This window comes from Musa acuminata, chromosome BXJ3-2 (genome assembly GCF_036884655.1).
Source record: "Musa acuminata AAA Group cultivar baxijiao chromosome BXJ3-2, Cavendish_Baxijiao_AAA, whole genome shotgun sequence".
In the NCBI taxonomy this organism is placed as follows: Eukaryota; Viridiplantae; Streptophyta; class Magnoliopsida; order Zingiberales; family Musaceae; genus Musa; species Musa acuminata.
In genome coordinates, this window is record NC_088350.1 from 30,682,506 (window position 1) to 30,708,848 (window position 26,343).

At 37.5% G+C, this 26,343-nt stretch overlaps 3 protein-coding genes across 5 annotated transcripts; 1 reads left to right on the plus strand and 2 right to left on the minus strand.

The window, feature by feature from the left end:
* Positions 1-312: 312 nt before the first annotated feature.
* Positions 313-6,674, minus strand: LOC135631196 (uncharacterized). The gene is made up of 9 exons (XM_065138669.1): positions 6,627-6,674; positions 6,498-6,534; positions 5,483-5,783; positions 5,278-5,388; positions 3,264-3,332; positions 1,878-2,009; positions 1,065-1,142; positions 842-988; positions 313-766 (listed from the first exon to the last, which is right to left on the minus strand). The coding sequence occupies exons 3-9, from the start codon at positions 5,690-5,692 to the stop codon at positions 581-583; spliced, it is 933 nt and encodes a 310-aa protein (XP_064994741.1). The 5' UTR covers positions 5,693-5,783; positions 6,498-6,534; positions 6,627-6,674; the 3' UTR covers positions 313-580.
* Positions 6,675-8,718: 2,044 nt separating this feature from the next.
* Positions 8,719-12,249, plus strand: LOC135631071 (protein NDL1-like). Of its 3 annotated transcripts, XM_065138465.1 has the most exons (12): positions 8,753-8,815; positions 9,087-9,181; positions 10,082-10,181; positions 10,279-10,376; positions 10,498-10,586; positions 10,693-10,753; positions 10,838-10,924; positions 11,010-11,087; positions 11,164-11,220; positions 11,327-11,382; positions 11,461-11,596; positions 11,700-12,249. In XM_065138465.1, exons 2-12 carry the CDS (start codon positions 9,179-9,181, stop codon positions 11,919-11,921), a joined length of 987 nt encoding a protein of 328 aa, XP_064994537.1. In that variant the 5' UTR covers positions 8,753-8,815; positions 9,087-9,178; the 3' UTR covers positions 11,922-12,249. The 3 variants fall into 3 exon arrangements, with proteins under 3 accessions (XP_064994535.1, XP_064994537.1, XP_064994536.1); XM_065138463.1 differs by lacking the exon at positions 9,087-9,181 and having other exon boundaries at positions 8,719-8,815; XM_065138464.1 differs by lacking the exon at positions 8,753-8,815 and having other exon boundaries at positions 8,835-9,181.
* Positions 12,250-13,761: 1,512 nt separating this feature from the next.
* LOC135631889 (serine/threonine protein phosphatase 2A 55 kDa regulatory subunit B beta isoform-like) lies at positions 13,762-25,917 on the minus strand. Its single transcript, XM_065139957.1, has 14 exons — positions 25,535-25,917; positions 22,542-22,645; positions 22,352-22,447; positions 22,135-22,254; positions 20,814-21,017; positions 20,443-20,534; positions 18,811-18,929; positions 17,288-17,411; positions 17,036-17,159; positions 15,378-15,446; positions 15,176-15,267; positions 15,026-15,103; positions 14,598-14,665; positions 13,762-14,484 (listed from the first exon to the last, which is right to left on the minus strand). Exons 1-14 carry the CDS (start codon positions 25,638-25,640, stop codon positions 14,348-14,350), a joined length of 1,533 nt encoding a protein of 510 aa, XP_064996029.1. The 5' UTR covers positions 25,641-25,917; the 3' UTR covers positions 13,762-14,347.
* Positions 25,918-26,343: the final 426 nt, after the last annotated feature.

Genomic DNA, 26,343 nt, shown 5'->3' on the forward strand with positions numbered 1-26,343 from the left:
AAGCTTATTGGATTGGGTTTGAGTCGACAATGTGTCATTAATTTTCATCCAAATTTTTATGGAGCCTTCTCATTCATTTGTTGCAATCGATAGCCTTAAAAAGTAGAGAGTGCAATGAATTCACGCTCGACTGCGATTCCAAGTTCAGCTTGCAACAAAGCTTGCAATGCATTTGATCTATAATATCTCATCTTTGTGATGGGAAATGTGGGGTTAAACAGCACTGCTACTTTCAAGATCTTACAAATAAGCAACCAAAGGTGGCATTTGACCTCATGTCGACCTTTCTAAACAGAATCTAATCGATCTATATGACATGAAAGGATTGTTAACATACTATATCTGAATTTACCACAACAGTCCATTGCTTTCTCCACAAGCACGCTAGCCTTTGATCAATTAAGAGGCATGAAAATAAAGATTTGCTACAAAAAAACAAAAAGACTCCTACCGTTTGTGTGTGGGAATGCCCACTTTCATCATGACTGTAACTTGAAGCCTCTTAGTGTTCCTAGAATGTAATTTGTAGCATAATTTATTGAATCTAGTAAGACTTTTGGGATGAAATGCCCCATTGGTCTCAAAGCTCACTTTTCCTTCTCTTTGCCGACTTCGAAGATGTTTTCTTTCCTCGAAACCACTTTTGTATTCTTTGTGATGTCTTGTGTAGATTGGCCTTCATCTGCTTGCTGGCCTTTGTAATACCTTGCAGGATTCTCTGTTTCAAATCTTTCTTGGGAGACTCTTTGTCCTTTATAACCTTACCCTAAAAGAACACAATAAACATGATAGGAGTTGCAGAAATCTGGAAAAGAACTTAATTAAGAAAACTGAACATTACCAATTTTGCGGGGAAGTTATCCTCATCATCATCCTCCTCCTCCTCCTCATCATCATCATCATCATCATCAGATTGTTCATCACCAAAATTATTCTTCATCAAATCTTCCCTGGAATACATTTTCATGCTTGGTGCTCCTGGCATACCCTAACAAAGTACAGCATCTTCAGGCATGTTTAGATAAGAAATATTGCGGATGGTTTGAACTAATGGAAAACTCTACCTCCATCGACCTCAAAATCTTTTCCATTTCAGCATCCTTTGATGGTTTTGCAAGAAATGGGTCTCCAGGAAGCCTATCCTGCACACCAGAAGAGGTCCAATGTTATGTTGCTCATAAAAAAAATGTGTAGATGTGGTTATCTTCATGACACTTCTCCAAGATATCACCAGAAGAGGCCATATTTTAATTCCCAAGGTTAATTATTGCCCAAGTAACCAATAATTTCAAGAAGCATAAAAATAATTCCAAAGACATTATGAGTTGCTTTTAAATCATGCAGGATAGAAGTTATGAATGAAATGGAAAGAAATAATGGCACTAACTACATCCATATTTGTTGATTGCTCAAATACTTCTTGCATCGTTCAGTATCTAGAAGATCATAATTGTAATTCTTTCAAGATTTTGGCAAACTCAATGATCTTTCTTCGCTGTGAAACTTTTCCACTGCAAACCACTCAAGTGCCAAAGTTCTGCAGTGATACGCCAGAAAGCATTCAGCAACCTTCTCAGTGGAACTATGCAAGAAGGCTATCTATTGGTATTCCTTCATTTTAATGTTCATCATGGTTCAATTTTTACGTATAAGAGAGTCCTAGATCTATTTTGCTAGTCATGTATGAATTATTTACAGACCAAGAGGTCCAGCAAAGTAATGATAGCATAATGTTGGCATGGAAGAAAGTATTGTCCATGTGCACAACAAGAAAGTAGCAGAATATTGTATTTGTGTACAGACCTTTAAAAAACTATATTTCTCCATAAACAATAAAAATAAATTAGAAATTCCTGCTGGTACATCAATACCATTACCTTCGGAACTGGCGGTGTATCAGCAGAGCATGCTTCAGATAGATAATGACAGAGAAACTTCACTAATGAATCAGCTGAAGGCCTGGTTTTGAAGACAAACTCTGCAACATCAGTGTCAGCATAACCCATGACCTGAAAACAATTGATGTTTGATGACGAGTCAATGCAAATAGTACATAAGAAAGGAAAATGAGATTCAAGATAAAGGAGAACAATCAATGTATACAAAAGGACTAATTATAGATTAGCCCCTATAATTAGACCTCTCTAACATTCTGGTCCCTAGATTTAAAAAATTTATATTGGAATCCCTATAATTATGAAAGCGAAACATCTAACTCCATTTACCCTAACGTCGTTAATTTTACCGATGGAAGCACTAAAACGATGGGCAAAAAAATAATTTCAACGTTTCAGTTACATTTTCGGTGGTGGCAAACGACGACGTCACTGGGGGCTCCAGGTGGCTGTTGTGGATAAGAAGGAAGAGCAACAACGAGAAGTGAGGCAAAGGGGGAGGAGGAAGAGGATGACGCATCTGTGTCGACGCCAATGCAAATGCAGATACAGATGCTGAGTGACAACGCTCTGCATCTGGGTTGACGTTGACAACGATGCAAGGAACGGTGACGTTGCTCTATATCTACATCGGTGTTGACACAGTTGCCGAGCGATGTCACCGCAGATGTAGAGCGTCGGCATCTGCGTCGTCCTCTTCCTCCTCTCCCTTAGCCTCATCTCTCGCTATCACTCTTCCTCTCATCCACAACAGCTACTCGCAGCCCCCAACAGCGCCGCCATTTGCCACCACCAAAAACATAACTGAGATATTGAAATTATATTTTTGCACATCGTTTCGTATTTTCATCGATAAAACTAACGGTGTTAAGATAAATGGAGATAGATATTTCACTTCCATAACTATAGAGATTCCAATATAATTTTTTTAAATATAGGGATCAGGATATTAAATAGGTCTAACTATAAAGGGTAATATGTAATTAGCCCTCTACAGAATTAGTTCAACTCGATCATAAACATGTTTAGAAATTTATTTATAGTAACAAAGGATTTCAATAGAGCAAAAAGTCAATGTGAATATCAGGCCTAGTTATATGCTTGGGTAGGAATCATTGCATTCCATAATTGGGTTGTAGTGCTTTTAGACTTGACAGTCCTTTGTCGCACATACAGTTAGTATAAGAAACATCATTAGTATCATGTGATTTTTCATGTTCGACTAGTGCCAACTCAAATAAAATAGTGTTCAACATAAGTATCTCATGAAGATCTCTAACCTAATCTTGATAACTTAACAAACATAGTCTGGCAAAAGGCAAAATGGAAGTCTGTACAGCAATTCACAAGTAAACATTAAAATCTAACCTCTTGGCAAGCACGTTCAATGGTCTTACATTCTGAGTTGCACATCCCTTCGATCCCTTGTTCAACAAGCTGGAATAAGCAAGAACAATATCAGCTGTGAGCCAATCAGAAAGTAGATAAAGATTAGAACATAGCTCTAAACAAATGACAGTTCAAGGGCAGGATGTCCCTCACTTCATGTACAAAGGTAGACCATATACATAAAAGCTCTACCAGCGTATAGTTCAAGCTTGTATTCATATGAATACACACCTATTCACTTAGAGGAAGCACCTGTGAAAGCCTCATGTCTGTACGAGTGACCTACCTAGACTTCATGTATTTGCCCTAGTTCACAGTTATTTAATTGTTTAAAAAAATACACGTCAGATCTTTCCATTGCAGGGTTCTAATTATGCTTTACACCTTCAAAAAAGATCCTCCGTATGCACAGGACTGGCACATTAAAATAAGGTGCCCACATAACAGACACATCAAGAACATGTTTATCTTTTTTATTGCCTGCAGGTATATATACAAGAAACTATTGTATATTCTTTAGAATAGCTAGTGCAGAAAAGTATCAACATTAGTTCAAACAGACATTGGTCTTAGGATCAGAAGGATTGACCAAAGTACGTAATCCACAGACTACCTGGTTCACTTCATATCATTGAGCAAATTGTGCATCTGCCTTCATAAATAGAAAATCAATTAGGAATACATTGTCTTACCTTAAGAACAATCCTTTCCTTTGCATGATTGTAAATCTCATTTAGATTTTAGATTGTTACAACTTACAACTATGTTGCCCCCACTATGGGCAAGGGTCATCTTGCAACTATCCTTCATCATGATGGAAAATAAGTCTTTGAGAAACCTTCTAGTTGCAAACTTTTTCTTTTTCAGAACAACATCTTCCAGGTGGGCAATTGTTGATGCCTGAAATCCAAGCCTTCATCCTTTGGTTTTTAGTCCATAACATATGATTTTTCTTAAGTCTTTTAGAAAACTTACTAAAAGGCCAAGCTCAGCCCAATGGACCAAATTATATGTACCTGATACATTGGCCAAGTAATCTAGTTCCTAAGGAAAAAGAAAAAGAAAAAGCAAAGTCAGGGCTAAAATCAGCCCCAAGTTAACAGGCTGTCATTCTCGAAGGGAATAGTCAGATTTACAAAACCTTAAAAATCACAATGCTTACCCAAAAAAATCTACTATCTAATTGGGATTTGGAATTCAAAGTACAGGTGAAATCAATCACACTCTTTGACAAAAAAAAGAACAAGAACTAAGGTTGATCTTTATAGAAAAAAATCATCTTTCTCATCTCATATCAATATCCACAGAATGCAGGGACCCTCATGCATATGAATCTGATCATTACATTGAGAAGCTTCAGAAAGCTGTCTGTTTGTTCCAACCCTACATGTCATGGTTCTATGGTGAAAAAGAAATAAACTCCTGTGGATATTTGAACAAAAAAAGCTGTATTTTGCATTCCTCGAGACACACTATAAATTAGATCTTCTTGTATGCATCAGATGAACCATCGAACAAAAAGCAATTTCTACCCTTACACTGCACTATTCTTCCAGGGCAATGGGCATCTTCATCAATAAAAGCAATAAACTTGATTCGGTAAGACATAGCTAACTAAAATGAACAATGAGCAATTAAATAACTCATAAGCATACATTCGTTGCCCGACATAAACCATCCCCATTAGTAGAAACAACATTTAAAGCTAGTAGAAGCACACCATAAGATACTAACAGGATTTTCAATCTGTTGCAAAGAATTATAGATACCAAATGATATAAGAAGGAAAAAAAATGTCCCAACTTGCAGAAAACCGAAGAGCGATACATTATTTCTCACAAAAATGAACCCACCAAGCATAGAAGATATGAAAATAAAGCATACAAAAAATATGATACATTGCAAAAATTCATCAATTGTTTGTCTTAACAACCAGAATATGACTCAAGACAACATAAATGAGCGGAATCAAATCAACAAGTTGCTTACTCACCTGCAATCTATCACCTTTTTCGACGATATCGATCTGCAGCATCCAATCCGCTTGTTCCTTCTTCAAATTGCAGATATTCTCGGCGATCTCTATGATCTGAAACTCCGACACCTAATCCAAACACAGTTTTAGAGGAGGAATTGCGTCAAGATGCAAAGCTTTAGAACCAAAACCGACCGAGGGTTCAAGATCAGGGAAAACCAACCTTTTTCGGAGAGACCTGAGCCTCCTTGTCCATCACCTGGCGGTAGATCTGGTGGGCGACCTTCTCGCATACCTGGCACTTGATGTAAGGGATATCTTCTCTTCTCGCCGCCGAAGATGGCTTTTTCTGGGACGAAAGGGAGACCGGGACGGAAGACAATAGGACAAAAAGAAAGGAGAGAACGAACAGGCCTTTGGAGAGCGCCGCCATTGCTCTCCTCCTCTTGCCTCCGCCTCTTTCTTCGAGTCTTCAGCCTCGTAGTCGCGCAGAGGTCATCGATCCACCCGCTATTTAGGATTGCCTGAAACAACGGCCGTTACATAAGCTATCATAACGTTTGCAGAGCGTCTCGTTATATTAAACAGATTTTTTCACGCACGTGCCATGCACGTGATAAGCGATGTAAGAAGCTGCCATGTTACATATGTTCTATAGCAAACGTTATGTGATGAGACTAGTAATAGTCACGAGGGTATTGTTGAAATTTATTTTTCTTCTTTTCTTTTAGATTTTCTGTGATAAAGAAATATATCTTAATTTTTAGATAATACTTTTGGCTAATCTTTATTTTTTATTATAATTAATTATGATAATCATTTTCGATCTTATAATCATGAGTCATATGAGATCCGTTGCACATGAAATAAGTTGGATGCACTCGAAATTCTAAGCTCTTAATCATCGAATAATTTTTTTTATTTAAGATTAGGCTGTGATTTAGTGGGATGTAAGAGCTGTAATTTATAATTATGCATGATTGACAGTTCCAAGTAATGGTTAGAAACTTGTGCTTAATGGCATAATATAGAGGTTATTTTATTATTTCTAATTATGCATTTTTTTATTTCGGTGAGTCGAATTCATATCGTAAATGAATTATTTTATTATTTCTAATTATAATTCTAAGAGAAAATAATAATATTATTATAGTTAATTGAAACTTGTCACAAAAGGGAAAGAAGAAAAGCATGCTTCATATGCATCACGATAGATTGATGAAGCATCAAGACTCTACCTTTGAACAGATGCAACTATTCCTTGCTGATCCTCACCTGCCAAGAGAAAAGACAAATTTAAAGGCACTTTCTGTATGTTTCGGATGATCTAACAATGTCGATTGCAGTAGGAAAGCACTGTTCCATACCTCGTTAACCATCCTTCTTTCTTCACTTCTCAAGGTGAGCATGACACCTGCATAGCCTCCATGAAAGACAACTACTACAAGGACCACAGCAGTTCCTCCTCATGGAATGCTCACTGTGGGCTCTCCAGTGGCTTTGGTGGATCTTTCTCTGTAGTCCATGCCACTCCCTCAGCTGAAAAGAATGTGAAGAGAAGAGTCCTCAGCATGCTCACAAAGGCCTTAATGATCTGAAAACCCTTTCGAGTTTGTTGATGAGTTGTTGACCGAATTCCCACTGTCATTCCCTTTGTTTAGACAAAATGTTTGCAGGATCTCTTTTGCTGCCATGAGTTGTTAGAACTCAGCAATCAACGTGGCACTTTTATATATGCTTTCTTGTGGAATGACACCAAAGGATGCTGTCAGTCATCAGCGGAGCAATTTGCAAGTGTGAGGTCAGTGGTTGAGCTCCCTGAGTTGGACATTTCCACAACCCAAGCTTCCTCTCCCAATCGAAAGGGACTTTGCTCATTATTTGTGATGCAGACTCACTAACCAAACCAAGCACAGGCGAAGACTACGCTGCTTGTCTCATACATCACTCTCCTTGTGTTGTAGGATTATATAAGTAGTCCAATGAGAGGTGAACAAAGTAGAGATCATATTATGGACTTTGTTGCAGGTGTTTCTTTTGCCTTTTCTCTAAGATAGCATGGAACAACAATATAGCATATCATCCACACACACACACATGCGCAAGTCAAGCCATCTGAACTTGGCATTCAATGTTGTGCCATAAATCATGCCCCTAATTAAGCTTTGACGACATAAAGTTGGATTCTTGTTTTGAGTCTTAAGTCAAACTTGAAATGGGGTTATGGTTCTGCATATAACAATGACAACATCAATACTTCAATCCACAACAAGATCTAAAGTCAAACCTAAATAGTTTCTCCACCAGAATGCATGGAAAGAAGTGTCTCTCTATCAAATTTACATAGTGCTTCCAAGTGAGATATATTTCTACTAATCCTTGATAATTGGCTTCCCAAAAGAGTAGCTACTTAAGCACTATCCAAGGAAGCATTGGGTCAGACTTGCTTTCTCAAAATTTCCACATGCAATGGTTGGGTGAAATTTTTCTGAAGGTCAAAGTTTGGCTTCTTGTTAGCCTATCATCTATCTTATTGAGAGTGCAAAATGAACCATCTCCTCAGAAGGTAGAAAAGTATGTATGAACCAACTCATGAGATAAGACATGTATTCTGCCAAATTTGCCTTCTTTTTCCTTGGTTCTGATAGAATGTGAAGACAAAGTTAGGTTGCCATCTTGACACCTAACTTGTAATTTATCTTTGAGCAGCCATCAAAGAAACAAAAGACCACCAGATTCATTAGGTTGTGGAAGAGGAAAGCCATCTCTATGCAATTTATCTGCCTCTTGCCTTTCTTTTAATGTTGCTCTTCATTGTTCACTGTTGATCACAAGTCTTCCGTGCAATGCCTAATTGATGATGGCAGGCCAAAAACGATTCAAGAAGAGTCCAATGGTTGATCATTGAAGGAGATGTTTCTCCTACATCTGTAGCGGAAATTGATTTGAGCCTAACACCATCTACCATCTCTTGACTCAAAATTGTTGACCACTTCACCATTTCGTTGACTTATGTTGACTTTTCACCCCCCCCCCCCCTTCGGTTCGAGGTAATCGAGAATCTTACGCATGCAACGCCTGTGCGATGGATCTAAACGAATATTGGAATCGATTGCATTCAGTTTTGATCGAGAAATTGGACCAATTGTTATGATTAAAACCATGGGGATTTACTTAAAAGAAATCTAATTTTTGGTAATGGTCAAAATTAAGAACCCACGAGACCTGGTCAAATCTCCGTTGACCATCAAATCGGACGGTCGAGATTTCATCCATTTATCGAACCTATCCACCGAACTTGGGCCCCGCTAAAAGGGTACTGTCGTCAATTCGTAATGGGCTTCATGGGCATCGGGTGCGGTCACCCCCAGTTCGCTCACCGCCGTCGCCGCAGGCGTCGGTGCTCTTAATCGCGATTAAGGCAAAAGCGAAGGCGCACATATATAAGCGGGAGAGGGGATGGCGCGTTTTGGTCCATCCTTGGGAGGGCAAGGCGATGGGGGAATCGAGCGGGTCGGTCTCGGTGAATGTGGAGAGGATCTCGTTTGGTGGAAAGGTTAGGGTTCTCCCGGATCCGTTGGGGCTCCTCTTGTTTCTCCCTTTCTGTGGCATCGTCGCGAGTGACATCTTGGATCTTGTGCTGGTTGTTCGGTGGAGTGCGTCAATCTTCTTGTTTAGTGTATTGTTTGTGTTCTCCTCGAGGTTTTTATTGCAATCAGTGTGATACGGCGGTGTGGTTGCCTTTTTAATGGTTTTCATGTGTGGTTTCCGGTGGTGCATTCGATCGTTTCGTGCTGGAGCTGAATGCGTCGATGGTTGTGTTATAGATTTGCTGTTGACACGGCGGGTCTTGATAACTGATTGCTCGGCGGTGTATGGGATGTTGAAGTTGCTCCCTTGCATCTGATTTCGGATTTTGATGGTGGTTTTTCGCTCTTTTCTCACCTCCTTATGGCTATTCTTTTGAGCATAGAGATGTAAAATTGGTCTTTTTAGTTGGTCCGATTCGTATCTTTTGTACTGTTGAGCTTGATTTATTGTCCCTCGAAACTTCTCGGTGATCATCGATAGGTCTTTGAACGTGGCTCGATAAAATGCAAGGGGAATCATCTTTTGGCTTATACTATGAGTAATGGGGCCTTTGTACTCCGTGCCTTTAATACCCAAATGATGTTTAATGCGTAAGAGTACAGTTAATGATCCCTTTTTCCATCAGCAAAATGTTACTTTTGGATTTAGGAAGAAAAAAAAGGTAGTAGTTTATTTATTTCTATTTCAGTGGTTGAGGTTGTGTTCTTTAATTATCTCTGAAGGTTAAACTAGATCCTTTAGGGGCATCGCGCGTTAACAAAGAATACTGATCATTGGTGCAGTGGTGGATGACTTCATTTGTAGTTGAGTTTATGAGTCATGCGCCAGAGATGTTCAGCCTTCTCAATTTTGACAACAACAAAAAGAATATTATAATCTCTTAATTCTTCATGGCGTTAGCCAAGATGAGTAATTCTCATTTTATTTAAGTGTGAAATAGATGTTATTGCACTTTTGTAGTCAAGGTAAGTTACAGTGAGTCTAATCTGTGTTACTGTAATATTTTGACAAATCCAATAGAATTCTGGTCATAATATTTCTTTGAGCTACTCCATATGAAAATATATAGAGCCATCAGTTGACATACTGGAAGTTTGCAGTCCAGGTTCTTTTGCTGTTTCTTATAGCCTTCTTGCTTATGCTTTAAAATTAAGTTTTTTTGTGCTTTAATTATCTATATTTCTTTTTCTTCATTGATGCTCAATGGTATGAATGCTCTTGTTACTCCCAGGAACATCATGTGCCAACCAATCATGGTCCCATATCAGTTGTGGTGTATGGGGATCTGGAGAAGCCTGCACTTGTTACTTATCCAGATGTTGCCTTAAATTGTAAGTTGTTTGACAAGCAAATTCTTATTTCTTTCTGATATTTTCTTAGTAGAGAAGTTTTTGGGGTGTAATGATATGCTTTTGTTGATTTGTTCAGATATGTCCTGCTATCAAGGATTATTTTTTTGCCCAGAAGCGGCTTCTTTGCTGCTTTATAATTTCTGCATCTATCATATTAATCCTCCAGGTCATGAGGTCGGTAATCAGATTGCAGCTACACAATGATTTATATTTACAAGAAAAAAGTATGTGTTCTCAAAATCTTGAACTCTATGTCAATGTAACATTTGGGTCACTTTCCTTAAGAATCCTGCAGTTTGGTGCTGCTCCCATTTCTTCAGATGATCCAGTACTGTCTGTTGATCAATTAGCAGATCAGGTTGCGGATGTGCTTGATTTCTTTGGGTAATGAATTGTACTTTTTTTTTTCTCCAAAAGTATCATATTCTTTGAATAGACGTGGTTAATTTTTGATTTTATGTTTTAATTTCTTATAACTTGCTCCGTGCAGATTAAATACTGTCATGTGCTTGGGAGTTACAGCTGGAGCTTACATTCTTACTCTTTTTGCAGTAGGTCATTCTGCTGCCTAGGTTCTTTTAGTATTTGCTTATTCTTATTTTTTATTAAATTATGATTTTTCTGTGTTTGTAAAGTCGAAGTATAGGGAACGGGTTCACGGTTTGATACTTGTCTCACCTTTATGTAAAGCTCCCTCATGGAAAGAGTGGTTGTACAACAAGGTATGTTCTTGTTACCAATGTTTTCTTTTTGTTTCTGATTGTGGCAAATAACAACCGCTGCTAATAAACAAATCTGAATCTTTAGGTTATGTCAAATTTTCTGTACTTCTATGGAATGTGTGGCTTAATTAAGGAATGGTTGATTCAGCGATACTTCAGTAAGGTGTGTTAGCAGCGCCTGGCTTCTGCCTTTTACCTTGTATATATCATCTGTTTCATATCTTATTTTATTTTGTCAGGAGGTCCGCGGAAGTTTTCAGGTTCCTGAGTCAGATATCGTACAAGCCTGTAGAAGTGTTAGTATTCACCTCTTCTGATGCTCTGCATTTAATTTGGGAGTGATGTTGAGCTTTAGTGCTGTATGCAGTCTTTGTTGAAATTGTTCGCTATTCTTTTATGCAGTTACTGGATGATAGGCAGAGTGTCAACATTTGGCGATTTCTTGAGTCTATAAATGAGTATGTTCTTAGCTCTTTCCATCTTGCTATCACTGAAGAATGAATAATGAAATCTCGACACCTTTTATGCTTTAACAGACGACCAGACTTGACAGAAGCATTAAAGAAACTCCAGTGTAGGACTCTAATTTTTGTGGGTGAGAACTCTCCCTTCCATTCAGATGCTGTCTACATGGCCACCAAAATGAACAGAAAATTCAGTGCGTTGGTTGAGGTGCTCCATCTATATAAATTATTTTCATTGACAATGTCAGTATCATACACGTCATTGGTCAGAATGAAGGGTGATTTATGTTACAATTGATTTGTATTTGCAGGTTCAGGCATGTGGATCTCTTGTGACTGAAGAGCAACCTCATGCAATGCTCCTACCGTTGGAGTACTTCCTTGTGGGTTACGGTTTGTACAGGCCAAGCCGGCCAAGTTGCAGCCCCAGGAGTCCGCTCAGTCCATCATGCATATCCCCAGAACTGCTTTCGCCTGAGAGCATGGGTGTGAAGCTGAAGCCCATCAAAACTCGCATCACACTTGAAGTTTGAACTAAAGCAGAGGGGATATACGACGTTTGGCTCGGTGAAGCCTCGCCCAACTTACAGGATCGATATTGTGAAAATTGTAGAATATCAGTCTGTAATTTTGACTCTAGATTTGTTTTCGGTGGCCTTCAATGTGGATCAGGTCACTGTAGTATAGATGAATAGAAGGGGGAACATTTGCAGGGGACAAGCTGCAGAGAAGGGGATGTTCGGTAGATGTGATTGTATCGCATTCATTTTGAGTTATACAACCTGTAAATCTTCATTATTTACTTCGTTCATTAATAATAAACTGCAGTGAACTGTTCTTGGTCACTGCACATGTGTTGTATCTGCTCTTTTTCTTTCTTCGACTTATATTTTGGATCTTCATCATATCTTGGCAACAGTCTATGCTTTCATTTGAGAGAAAAGGTAATTCGATGCTTTCTTTTTGAGCACTTTGGTTGGTCGGCCATTGGATGATGATTATGCCAACAGCTCCAAAGAATGTGTTCTTTGAATTGCTTTATCATGGATCGATTATGTTGCTGTCTAGGTAGGATGGTGGGTGGTGAATAGAGCTTCATTCAATATGGCATGCAGTGGAATGATGTGTCAGATGCTAAGGTCTGAACCAAAGCAGCAGACCTGCGCAAGCTTTATCCAACTCCATGGTATCTATCACACATCTGCAACACCCTGTCAAATTTGGTGATCCTCCTGTCTTACTAGTTTGATTGCCCATCTGTATCAGGAAATTGTCAAAGATTCCATCTCTGATAGATTGTGCACATTGTAACAGATAGAACAGCATGAATTTGTTATCTTTCATGGATTGACCATCCTTTATAATTATCTGTGAACTTTGGCAGGCTGCTCAGCTTCAGCCAAAGGTTTCTTGGAGCTGCTACTCTATGGACGTCAGCTTCGCTTTGGTGGATACAGCTGTGGGGATATGGGAAGCCGGGGAAAGAAACGTGAGATATCTCATCAGCCCATCACAGTACCCTCCAAAGCGTAGTGTGTCCTCTTGTTGGAACTTGTCATGCTGCCCTTTTGACTGTGACAGCAGCAGCAGCAGAGGGAACAAAGATGATGGTACGCGTGTTGGGTTCTTCTGCTTTCCTGCTGTCCTCCAAACTCGTTCCATTCCATAGCTAAGTGTAATCCTTTCCCCTAGTGACAAACGAGGATGATGCTACGCGTGTGGTGTTCTTCTGCCTTCCTGCTGTCCTCCAAACTCGTTCCATTCCATAGCTAAGTGTAGTACTCCTTTCCCCTTCTTATCATTAGGCGTGTTCAAATGGGAATCAATTAGAATCAAATAATAAATTATAATTAATTCAATTCGAACCAATTCATCAATTATTTAATTTTGAAAACTATGAATGATTTTAATTTGAGAGTATCCTTCTTTGATTTCATTAACATCAAATCGATTTTAATTTGAAAAGATATCAATTCAGTTATATTTTCTATCCTAAGTCCATAAACTGTTTAAACCGATTGATCAAACCGATCCAAATGCACAATATTACATATTACCAAATTCAAGCTCGAATGGATCCATCCACTGCTCATATCAAAAGAGTGATTTTGACTAATTGGATATACCAAATGTAATTCTATGTAATACAAAATGCTTAAGCTCAAATTAAATTATCAGAAACCTCTACATCAATTGTAGAACCATGAAAGGCAAGCATCAGATGAGATGTACACTACTACATTAGCAAATAAGATCACACTGAGACTAGTGCAGCTGATACTTGCAAATAAAGTTTTCAGCAGATTATTATCATAATGATTACTTGTTATAAAATCAAAAATGAAAACATTAATATAAAAGTGATTGCCTAGAGACATGAAAGTAGACCTGCATTAGAATACATGACACAATACAATAGAAGGCGTCAAGCCTACTTATTTGACAGCTTGAACAAAATTAATATCAATTTCAGACTGACATTAAGTGGTCCAGAGTGATTCCTAAACCGCAAAGATTTTATGATCCAAAGATCAAGTGGTTGAGGCATCTCGGCCTACAACATAGATGCAAACAGGAATCATGATAAGAAACTTTCACAAGCTTTGACATGCGAGTCCAACGATACAAGCACCCATGCCCTTGTATAGCAGATCCTGAAATAGCGCGCTCTGGAAACCCCGACATGGAAATTCCTTGTGTATTAGTTGCAGGAGAGTTATAATGGACCCTGAAATAGGCCACAATTATAAAAGATTTGCAATCTTTCCCAAAAAAATTAATCTGAAGAAGTTGCTTCCACCATGGAAGATACAAATTGCCCCGTAGATTTGCATAGCATCATTATCTGGCACCAACATGTACATCCTCCTGCCCCTTGCTCATTGTAAGTAATAACAGCCTTCGGAAGAAAACCGAAATTTCAAAAAAATTGCAGAGTGAGACCTCTCCAATGCCATCTTCATGAATAGTACATATATAGACTGTTCATAGCAGCACAGGCGATTGAATTTTCAGTTGGGTGCCATGCTAAATGAAGTAATTTTGTAGTGAAATCACATGAATTTCCATTGGCATCGATTCCTGGGCTTTCTGCTCCTGTGGCGATTCAACTCAAGCATGAGACAGCACAGAGCACAAGAAATGCACTTTGAAGGCTTTCAATTATCAAAGAATACAGAGAGAAAAAACCACAGTACATAAGCACTAACCACGTTTGACAACACGTGCCAAGCTGCTCAAAGATCTTGCAGGCTTTGGGGTGGTTTGCACTTGTCGCCTATGGGATTTCATTTCAAAAAAGACAATCAGCTATAATGAATCATTCAATCATAAAGCAGAATAAATGTATCAGCGACTGGGTACTCTATTACATGAACGAACTAACATAACTCGATCATATTAATTTTATAACAAATTAGAGATATGGTACCAAACACCCATCGGTCACTTATTGATGCTCAACATGTTTGCTAGACAATAAATTATAGAATTTGAGGTTAAAAATGTGTTTTAACAAAATCTGCTCATGACCTAAATCAACAGTTCCTTCATTACAGGATTCTAGGCTACATGTAAATGCACTATCGACCATAAAGGAGCTAGTTTCTGAATTTACAGTAGCAAAAAGTTAAAATACCTCGTAGGATTTTTACTGGCTTCCAAAGTGGTTGCTTCATTGCTTCCAGGTGTACAGCCAAATACACGAAAAATATTACTGCAATTGAATTAATGCTAGAATATCAGCACAAAATCACAGTGAAACAGTATTTCAAATGGATAATTATACCTGTAAGAACCAGTTGCCACACGCAATCCGTCTCCGCTTAGACAGCAATCAAACTTGTCAAAGATTGAATCATTCTCATATAGATCACATAGCTGAAAAGCAATGATGAGTGTGGTTACCAGGTTCCACCCTTGTTAATGTATACGATACTGACTCATCAAAATTAGACGGAGAAAAACATTAAAAGAAAAATAAATCTCACCATAGGTCTTAAATGCTCATGGACCTGGAAAGTTGCAACAGGACCTGACTCCATATTAATGTCCCATAGCTGATAGATATAAGAGAAAATTATACAAGGCAAGAAGAGTCTTTAAACTGAACAAGGAGAAAAAAACCAAATTACGTTGTTTATTCCTCGCTCTATTATACATTAGGAAAATAATACATAATAAGATAATGCACAAACACAAGCCAAAAGCCATAGTAACATCCATCAAATATGATTTGATAAAGAGACCTTTTATTCCACCACTCTGTGCCATACCCACCTCACCTACACTTGTGATAATTGAAACTTGATCAAGGGTTTAGTTAGTTTCAAGGAATTTGGACTGGAAAATTTCAACCTGACCTCAGTTTTGGTTGTTGGGGTTGATGCAGAGACCAACTCTAAGCCAAATCCAAACTGAACCTAGTCTAACACAATCCAATTTGACAATAACAATGTATACAACTCATGTAAATCTTTTTTAGTATCATTTTTATATTAAAATTTTATATATTTTAGCAGTTATGTATACAACTTGAGTAACCTGTTCCAACCCATAACAGCTATTACCTGAGATTAGCCCAACTCTACTATGGGTTGGGTTCCGTTAGGGTTGAGGAACTTATCTGTTGGATTGGATTAGGGTTCTACCCACTGGAACCATGGTCCCAGTTCCTCATTCTGATCACTATGGGACATGGTCTAGGTCATCAAAATTGAGCATTCAATTTAAAAAAACTATGAAACCAACCTAAAAATTGTTATTCCTACCAAGGTCCGCCATACCGTACCGTACCGGAGTTTCGACCCGGGCTCGGTACGGTACGGTACCGGTGTACCGGGCGGTACACCAGGGCGTACCAAGCGGTACACCCTGGTGTACCGATACTGTAGCAGTGCTACATTGTAGTACTGTAGTACTGTAGCGGTACAGGACGGTCCGCGTACCGAGTACCTGACGGACCGGTACGGCCGATACGCTTCGGTACGGCAGACACTGATTCCTACATTAGAATCTATCAAGAAAAGCTCAACACAACAAAAGAAATAAATAATAAAGAAAATTTTATTGATTTAACAATTTTCATGTCTTCTACTTCCATTGCTGTTGATCCAATTAGATGCATGGTGAATTATCTTGTAAGACAGTTTTTTTCTAATATAGCAATTGACCTTAGGTAATTTGATAGATACCATGACTCAGAATAACAAACCAATACACCCACAAACCATGAAGCTAAGCTAAGTGGCATATCCCATACCCATACTGTGACCTGAAAAGTCCATAATACTCTGGGAGTCTGGATTTACCTTCAACCAGACCAAACTGAACTCACCTTTGTTACACCCTACAACTTGGTTCAGCTGGGACGCATGTGGAGTTAGTAACTGCTCCTCAAGGTAAGTGAGACATGTACAACTACAGGAAGGTAGAGGCATTTCTTTTTTCAAAAAATGGCGATGGCAACTACCAGCAGAAGGTATAAGCACAAGACTAAGGGGGCTACCAGAAACATTAGCAACAAAATTCCACATACCATAACGACATGAATACTTGTAAACAATAAACTTTGAGATCTCACTAGAGTTTCTCAATACAGAAAACACAAAGAAAGGAAAAAACAGTTAGAAGAATAAAATGGAGGAACCTTAAGGGTCATATAATCACGACTAAGGATGTGCCTTCCATCTTTTGCAAATCTAATATCTGAAATTGATGCAATGATCTCTGTGAAAAAAGATCTTGAACCAGGTGCCTCCCGTTCCTCAAACCTGTTGGTAGTCACTCACCAGATATATTATCTAATGTCAAGGATTGAGGCTTAATTTTATTTAGAGGCAAGTACTGCATTATGATTCATTCTAATGAAGGAGGAACTCAATCTGCTAAAAGAACTTACATCTTAAAATGTTTATCACATAATGCTGACTGTCGTAAGTCAAGAAGCCGGATTGAGCCCTTCGAGCTACTATATGCTAGCATGTTGCAGTGGGTTGGGTGGAACTCAGCAGATGTTATCACCTCTGAAATGTGACAGAATTTACAATTCAAAAAATGATCATAACCCAAAATCTAGTTAAAAGACAGAATTTTGAACCTATAAAGGAATAGTATAAATACACTGTCAACATTAAGAGAAAGGATGAATTAACAGGAACAATAGAAAAATAAAACTGCAGAGGGAAATAAATAGAGAAGTAGCAATTGTTAAAAGTTAAAACAACCAATGGGCCACCTTATAATGTGACATCGTGTGGAGCCACATCTTACAAGTTCAGTGGAAAACAAGTCTCAAGCAGACATCTTGAGGATCTTACTCTCACCATCCATTACATAGCCACATCTTATGAGTTTCAGTGGAGAACGAGTCTCAAGCAAGCATCTCAAGGATCTTAATATCATGAACAACATCAACAAAGTGATACAAAAGAAGCAAACCACACATCCTATTTTCTCACTAAAGAATAGAGAAATATGATTTCACAATTTATTCATAGCTGACCGAAGGCCAACGAATCAAAACATAACCATTAACAAACAAATACATGCACTTCTACGTTCAAGCCAGTATTTAACATTCACATGATATCAGAAAGCCAAAAGGACCACAAATTATTGTCATGGAAAGGCAAAATTGTTCTGCAGAGATTACATTCTCAGTAAATTTAGTGTACTTATTAATCCATTAATTCATAGCTGACTGAAGGCCAACGAACTAAAACATAACCATTAACAAACAAATGCATGCACTTCTTCGTTCAAGCCAGGATTTAACATTCACATGATATCAGAAAGCCAAAAGGACCACAAATTATTGTCATGGAAAGGCAAAATTGTTCTGCAGAGATTACATTCTCAGTCAGTTTAGTGTACTTGTTAATCCATTAATTTGGCTATAGCTTCATACAATATTTTACACTTAATTTGACTGCAAGTTCATTTATGGTAGCAACTAAAAACAAGGTTATTCTTTTCCTTTTTTTTCTTTTTTGGCTTTTGATGCCTTATATGGTTGTATCAAGTAAATGTTAACGCCTTAGACCAAGCAAACATAATTTTCTAGGCAAAAAGGCTTCCCATTTTATGACAGCTGAACCAAGAGTCATTATAGAACCATGAACATAACGAAACAAATTTTCTATACTTCATCTGTAGATCCAATGTTCCAATGTTGCCTTCTCACAGAAGCCAGCAAGTGCGATGAATCATTTTTGAAAATACAAAAAAAAAAATTGACGGGCTCTATTGATAAACAAAGGTCCCTTCATACTTGGATAAAACAATTCATGAGAGGCAATTATTTTTGCATCTTCAGTAGGAAAATATGTTCAAGATTCACAACATAGCTAATATAAGTAAGAATGCCTACTCAAGCCCTTAATACTAAAAGAATAATATTAATTTCAAATAAGAAATTAATACCAGTTAGGTCCTCCATATTTGCAGGCTTCACATCAACAATATTAAAGCTTTGATTGCTGATTTCCAAATTCCACAAGTTTATTCGCAGATCGTCTGCTGATATGAATGTCTCACCATCACTGAGAGGAAGAAATAAAATTAGCAGTTTGTTTCAATGAAGCTCAAAGCATACAAGTAGACTCTCAAGCATATCTAGCCACCAAAAAAGAATACTGCAGTAGATAACATAACAAAAGGTGGAGCAGACAAAGTTGACATATTATTATAAAAAGGATTCCTATTCCCATCATTTAAAAAAGACTGATACAAATACCAAAACGACTAAGCAAAAGCTTACTTATGGATTATAGCAAAATCTTCAAATGGTTAAATTAAGTAAATTTGAGCATTAAAGTGTATACATAAATTCATCACCAATTATTCATTCTCGATAATTTCATGTCTGGTTGCTACAGCCTATTCAGAAAAATAACAGCTCATAGAAGTTTTAACTTCAATAAAAGATTTCTAAGTGTCTCCACCAAGGAAACCAAAAAATTGTCAGCACACAGAGCAAAGAAGTTTGTTGGATGCTGACACTCTCTTGTAATTAGACCAGGTAAGCACCAACAAAATACTTAGAGACTGGCACACTGAAAAGATAAATACAACTAAATGTTTCTATTGAGAATAAAATATGAATGGCAACATGTTCATAGTTTAGGAATGAATTCTTCCCTGGAAATCCTCAACAAGTTGCTGCACATCCAATTTATGTTCCAAAGGTGCTCTCAACACCATGAATTGGATGTGAAGAACTCATACGAAAAGGTGACATATTGACTTTTACATATAATGTAGTACTAAAGGTCAATTTTTGTGCTCACATAATAATTAAAAATAAATAGCTAAATTTTCTTGACAAAGCGACCTTACACACTTCTAACAAAATGCAGACTCTCCTGGGATGATAAGAAGGGGAATCCAAATGCCAATTTCATACAATAGTTCTGGCAGATTGATTAGTTCATTCAAGCCTGTACATATAACAGATATTGTGTGATACTTCAGAAAGATGTGTCAACTAATTCATTATACACTAACAACAATAGGTAACAGCCTCACTTGCATTATTTCGAAATGGCACCTCATGTAGTAAAGTCATTCACCATGCACCAGAAGCAATGCCAAAAGAAACTCAACCAAGTGTTTACCATCTTATGAGCTGTGGTTATCAATATTCATATATATCCAAAGACTAGAGGATAACACTAGGTATAACAGCATACTCACTTGTTCATGTTAAATAATGAATTATTAGCTCGAGTGCTCAACTTTATAGACAGAGTATGGTCATTTCCACATCTCTTCTCCCCCTTGTAAAACATCAAAATAATCCTAAAATATATCACTTATAAGCAACTAATTCCACAAATAGCATGGTCAAACATGATGTAGAATCTGTAAAAGAGTTGGTTGAGAGCAGATACATCAGATGGCATCACTAAAATCCATTAGTGGGACCAGAATTAGCTGATAGAAACCTAAATGCATGAAACAGAAAAGAAACATCACGAGTATAAAAAACGAATGGATCTGATGGAGTAATTAAAGAACTAGGACGCTAGGATAACCGGGACATGGATGATTCACCTGTTATTTGAAATAGAATTTATGTGGTAATCATGAGCATGGGCATATATCCTTCGACATCTAGCAATTAGACTTGTCTCTTGGCTTGTCACCTATGCATACAAATATGCAATGACCATTATTCATTGAATTAGCATAACAATACACATGCATTCTATGAAACAGAAAGGGATGCAGATGAGTAAAGAAAGCCATCACTATATTAATGTTTGGTGAAATGCAAGACATACAACTGAGCTGTGCCAGGCAGCTATAGCAATTCAGTCAATTTAATGAATGCATAAAAAACTGCTGGATGCCTTCTTGTCATGCATGCATCTAGGCTACACATTATATTTTTAATGTCCAATAGATGGATTAAGCCCAACTACCACAGGCAGACGTAATGATGGAAACCCTCCAAGAGGCAAGGACAAGTCATTGCTCGAGCGATTGTAGGGTCCTTCAGAACATCCACCATTTGGTAGATTTCTTTGAGGACTAGTCATACTCGAACTAGCTATGCTGTCATGTCGAACAGCTTCTGAAGCATCCATATTCATCTCAGAAATCTTCTTGACCTTTTTTTCGTGGACCTGGATTCAAAAACAACTATTATTAATGAAACACCTAGATGAGAGAAACCTCACATAGCATAATTCCAGAACATTCAAAGCATAGTGACATAATCACGGTTTGAACTACAATGAAGAATAAAACACAAGACAAAACAATTTCAAGGAAACCCAATTCAAGTTGCAATTCTGTCTTTGTCATCACAATCCTAACTTGTACAATGTCAATAACCCATCATCACAAGTATCAAAGTTGTTTTCCTGAAAAATCACTTACAGCTATATAGAAGTTCCAGACTAATACATATTTTGTTTTACTAGAAGCAAAAGATTGTTTGGATATTCTGTAAATGTATTTTTCTAATGTATCAGTCAAACTAATGCTTTTAGTAACCAGCATTCATATGCACAGAATAATTTCATTACACATTTTTCAAAATAATTTCCCTCAAAAAAACATTTTTTAGTGTTAGAAAAGGCATGATATTGCAAATACAAGGAATAAACATAAGTCAGAGAAAATATTATTGCAAGAAAGAATACCATATAGATGACAACACATAATAAAAAAACTAGTGAATCCAGGTGAAGAACCAAAATTTCAGAAGAAAGTTTGATAGTGAGTCATTGAAAGACTACATAAACATCACCAATGATGGCATAAAGATTTTTATTTTTTGTATTATTTAAACTAAATAAATTGTAAATTATTATTGTAATATAGAGTAGATGAGGCTCTAGAGTTAGGTTAATTTCCCTTTGGGCCATTAATGTAGAGAATAAACCATAATGGACCTTAGACAAAAAGCCTAAAGGTATGATGCCAAAAACAATAACAATAAAGTAAATTCACAAAGTTATATAATAACATTATTCAAAATTTCAACACATGTTAACATGTCACTTGCTGTCTGGCATGGTTCAGCACGGCAAGCACATGCCATCCTGGTATGTCACTTTAAAATTATTAGTCAATAGAAGAAAAGTGAAATGATGCAGTGAGATAAATAGAAAACTTATACAAGATAAAGAGATAAACATAAAAATTACTTCTAGTAGAGAAAGAAACAAGAAGCAGATTATTAAGGTATAGTCAGAAAATTAACAAGTATATCCAATTTTGACTTGAAAGACCTACCTTCCAGTATTTAATTGTCTTGTCATTAGTAGAAAGAAGAAAGACAGCACCATTGGCTGTTTGGCACCATTTGATCTTATTGATCTTCTCCTCTATTTCCAAGCTTTTAAGATAGTCAAACTGATGTATAAACATAAAAAATCCATCATAAAGTTCTGTATAACATCGAGATGGTCGTATCTCAGAATTCAGATAGCCATCATTAAGAACAAAGTACCTCAGGTTCATGGCTCTGAAACTCAGTTTTGTAGCGAAACTCAGGGTGCCTAGTAATTGGATAATCTTCCTTCTCCAGGTCCTTTCGGGAACCATGCTGCACACCAAGTATACAAAAATATGAAAAAATTAGACGTACACACTAAAAAGGAAAAAAAATCAGTAGCTTGAAAATAATGCATTTGACGTACATCCCTAATATCGGTCCTTTCAAATAAAACAACACGTCCTCCTCGATCTCCAGTAGCAAGATGGTCACCAGATTTGTCAAATTCAATAGCTGAGATAATATCAACTGCACATAAAGCAGCACTAAGTAAGAAAGAATTGCAAAAGATATCAAGAAGCCAGGACATATATCAGAAAGCAATGCACAGGATCAAGAAGTTACACAGGGACGAATGGATTCAAAAAGAAAATTGCAACATCTAAACCCTGAATTCCACAATTGTTATTGCATAATCCATTCATTGGAGACAAATGCTTTAGCCAAAGAGAGTGCATGGAAATTGAAGCACCTTCTATGCCTACACTAGGCACAGAAAGAACAAAAACCAACCCAAATTCCCTAGGATTGTCACTTATATCCAGGTAATTTCGGATTAGATTGAACATATTCTAGATTTTAGTCATCTTAACTTCTTTTCTCATAAAATGACTTTGCTACTCTAAGGGGGGTTTGCAAATCTCATAAGTTTTCACATGGTAACATCTTCTTTGTTTACACTTTTCTTTCATCAATTGCTGAAAACATGGGGAAAAAAAAGGAAAATGCAAAAAAAAAAGAGAGAAAGAAGTCAAAATAATGGTTTGATTGAAGATTCCAGTGATTGATTAAGAATATCATTCCTGCAAGAAAGTTCAAACTTGATTGAAGAATCCACAAAGAAAAAATCTATATATTTTTTATATTGTGAAAAAAGGAACAACAATCTTCCAAAATATATTTGGAATATGTGACATCCAAAGATAGGCCTTAAATCAAGGGTTGTAATTGTATTTTTAGTGTAATCTCATTTATTGTAGTATCTAGGGGGGTCATCAAAGGGGTAAATGGTGTATTATAAATCACCACTGAGCAAATGAATGAACTAAAGATTGTTTTTCTCATGATACATGTGAATGGTGTGATGCTACAATCTTCCCCCAAGGCAAGTTCGCAGGACTTCAAACGAATTTAAGACATCTATCTAGTTTCTAGATTCTATTCCCATAATTATCCCACCTCCATTACGTAAGCCCTAAAGCCCCAAACCCCGACTGCCCTATACCTTCCCTTGGCCTCATGCAAACCACCAGGGTCACAAACTGTTGAATGCCTGGTGTCACGAGAGTGACAAAGCATCAAAAACAAGCAGTGCAACCTCAAAAACCTTCTCGGAAAGGACTGCATTAATGTGAATCACTCCCCTAACTCTGATTCTTGTTTGAACCTGCTCTAATTTGCACTTTGATCAGTTATTTTCCTTTAGAAAGAACATGTTTTCATCAGATTCTTCCCTCTTATCTCTCTATATTTCTTTCTCCTTTATCACTAATCCCCTGAACACAGCACTCTTATAGGTCGTTCTATGTCAAACAGACAGAAAGACAAAACCATAGATAATCCATTCCATTCTGTTCTTTCAAAGGTAACATCGTATATTAAGCTCTCCGTAAAAATGTGATACCAGGTTAAAAGCGTTTAGACAACACATGTAATCAGTAAGCCTTCATACAAAAGCATGGCAATTCAAATATTATTAACTTATTGTAATCCATTATATAAAACTTAAACACAAAAACTAATGCATTTTAAGAAATGAGAACCTTCATCTTCCAATAAGCTCCACACTATGGCCCAAGTTTACAATTTCAGGGCCAGCCTTAGCATTACGTCAAGGTTGCTCAACTAAGCGAACAAGGTTGAAATTATGGATAGATTCTTTCTAATTATAGGGGCAAAACTACATATATTGATCTTCCCCAGACCTTGCTTTGTTGGAAGTCTTGTACACCAAGCCACCCTCTTTTTTTGGAGAATTTCTTACCACATGACATGTCTATCTTTTTCAATATCTCATCTTCTGAATCAAAATTGAGTAATTTAGTGTGAAGTGACAACAAAAGAAATAATTCTTAAATTTTGATTCACCCAACAACATTTTCTTAAGTTTGCAACTGACAAGAAATTGACGAAGCTATATTAGCTAGCTCTATCAAAAAGATGGCCAAAAATCCATAAAGTTGTTGATAACTAATTCAACCTTCTTGTGAACTAAATTGCCAGACTTTGCTTTCAGAGTGGTATCAGTAAAATGGTTAAATTTATGGTAAAAGATTGATGCATTTCACCCTCCTCTAAGGAGGTGTAGAAATGAATGTTATGCAGAAAAGTACATGATATCCTCTTACCTGATGATTGATGTGGAACTTTTAGATGAATAAGAATTTCAAATCACACTGTGTTATTTGGGACAATATTTTATGCTTAACAGAAAATTGCAAATATGGAACTTTCAGCTGCACTTCCCGGCAAAATTCCAAAATACAGAATATATCACTGGCTTCATCGTACAATACACACTGATTAACTAAGTCTGAGTACCAATTGAGACACATTAAATTACATCCTGGCAAAAATAATAGTCGTTGTTAACACACGTGGAGAAAGTTAGAGTGGCAGGTGAAATAGAACTGATAGATAAATTAATGTAGATCAACCGATAATAGATAGAACCCACCCAAATAACGCACGTAGCATGACTAATCCGACAAACCATGAAAGTTACTATAAAGTCGACCGAAGTTTCCAACGAAGCAACATAGTGACAATCAACAAGTTCATCTTTATTTATCATAGGATATATGCAGGTGTCCAAACAAAAACTATCATGGGACACAGGAAGTCCGTCAAACGACCACACGAAGTAAAATATTCATGCAAAAACGAAGAATCATATTTCTTTTATTTAGGAAGAGCAACAAGTTCCCATCTTTCGCGCAAGAAAATGAGGACCTCCATCAAATCACATCCTTTGCGTTTGTTCCCAAACAAGGCACTTGCAATATTTCAAAAGCGAGTACATCGCAAACACAGCAGAAGAAAACAAACTTCGAAACGAACATATGAACCGAAGGAAGCCCTAAGCTCGTCCCACCACCATCGAGAGCCGATCTAACAAAGGGGAAGAAAAGATCGTACCTTCCTGGACCTCCTCCCCTTCCGCCCTCTCCCCGAACACCTGCGAGAATTTCCACTCCAGCGGTGGCGGCTTGGGGGACGAGTCCTCGGCGCCGTTCCCCTTCATCGTCCGACAAGTAATCAGGCGAGACCGGCCACCTACTGCAGCTGCAGCGGCATCAGCGATCGGGGGAGTTCAACGCGTCCAACTCGATTCCGGTTTCCTCCATGAAGATTTCCAGCGATCGGTACGTTACCGTTGGCGATCGAAGAAGAAGAAGTCTAGAAATACAAGAGGAGAACTCTTTTCCGCGATCCGGCTCGCTCTCACTCTTCGTCTGCTGCCCTAACGAGGCGAAGCATGGATTGGTGGTTTCCCCCTTCTCACCGGCTATCAATCATTCCCGTGGAAATGAGACGCAGGAAAGCCTTGTCCAAGTTAGTTAGGTTTACAAGTGTACTAGTTGGGCCGAGCCTACGTTAAATGGGCCGGATCGCTGTCTTGACCAATTTGAGCCCCCTCTTTAGGAAAATGACGATTTGACTTTTGGAGCTACACAGTCAAACAGCGGCCCGTTGACAACGAAACGGAGGAAGTGTACGTAAGGACTGTCGGCAGATGATACAACCAAAACCATTACATGATAAAAGCGAGAATTACATCGGAATACATTAAATAGGATTAAAAAAAAGAAAATCACGTGTATAATCTGAGATTTTTTTTCGATTCAATTAACTCAAAATTGATTTTAATTTAAAAAATACTAACTCAATCGAGTTTACTAACTTAAATCATTAACTTATTCGAACTGATTAATTAAATTAAATTA

Excerpts from the sequence above, each read along its gene's own strand:
- LOC135631196 (XM_065138669.1), bottom strand. The coding sequence starts at position 5,692 with ATGGCGGCGCTCTCCAAAGGCCTGTTCGTTCTCTCCTTTCTTTTTGTC. Across the intron at positions 5,389-5,482 it reads CTCAGGTCTCTCCGAAAAAG|GTGTCGGAGTTTCAGATCAT; the intron begins GTTGGTTTTCCC and ends TGTTTGGATTAG. Across the intron at positions 1,143-1,877 it reads ATACACCGCCAGTTCCGAAG|GATAGGCTTCCTGGAGACCC; the intron begins GTAATGGTATTG and ends TCTGGTGTGCAG.
- LOC135631071 (XM_065138463.1), top strand. The coding sequence starts at position 8,756 with ATGGGGGAATCGAGCGGGTCGGTCTCGGTGAATGTGGAGAGGATCTCG. Across the intron at positions 8,816-10,081 it reads GGATCTCGTTTGGTGGAAAG|GAACATCATGTGCCAACCAA; the intron begins GTTAGGGTTCTC and ends TGTTACTCCCAG. Across the intron at positions 11,088-11,163 it reads TTCAGCGATACTTCAGTAAG|GAGGTCCGCGGAAGTTTTCA; the intron begins GTGTGTTAGCAG and ends TTATTTTGTCAG.
- LOC135631889 (XM_065139957.1), bottom strand. The coding sequence starts at position 25,640 with ATGAAGGGGAACGGCGCCGAGGACTCGTCCCCCAAGCCGCCACCGCTG. Across the intron at positions 20,535-20,813 it reads CATCATTACGTCTGCCTGTG|GTGACAAGCCAAGAGACAAG; the intron begins GTAGTTGGGCTT and ends TTGTATGCATAG. Across the intron at positions 17,160-17,287 it reads TGTGATAAACATTTTAAGAT|GTTTGAGGAACGGGAGGCAC; the intron begins GTAAGTTCTTTT and ends GACTACCAACAG.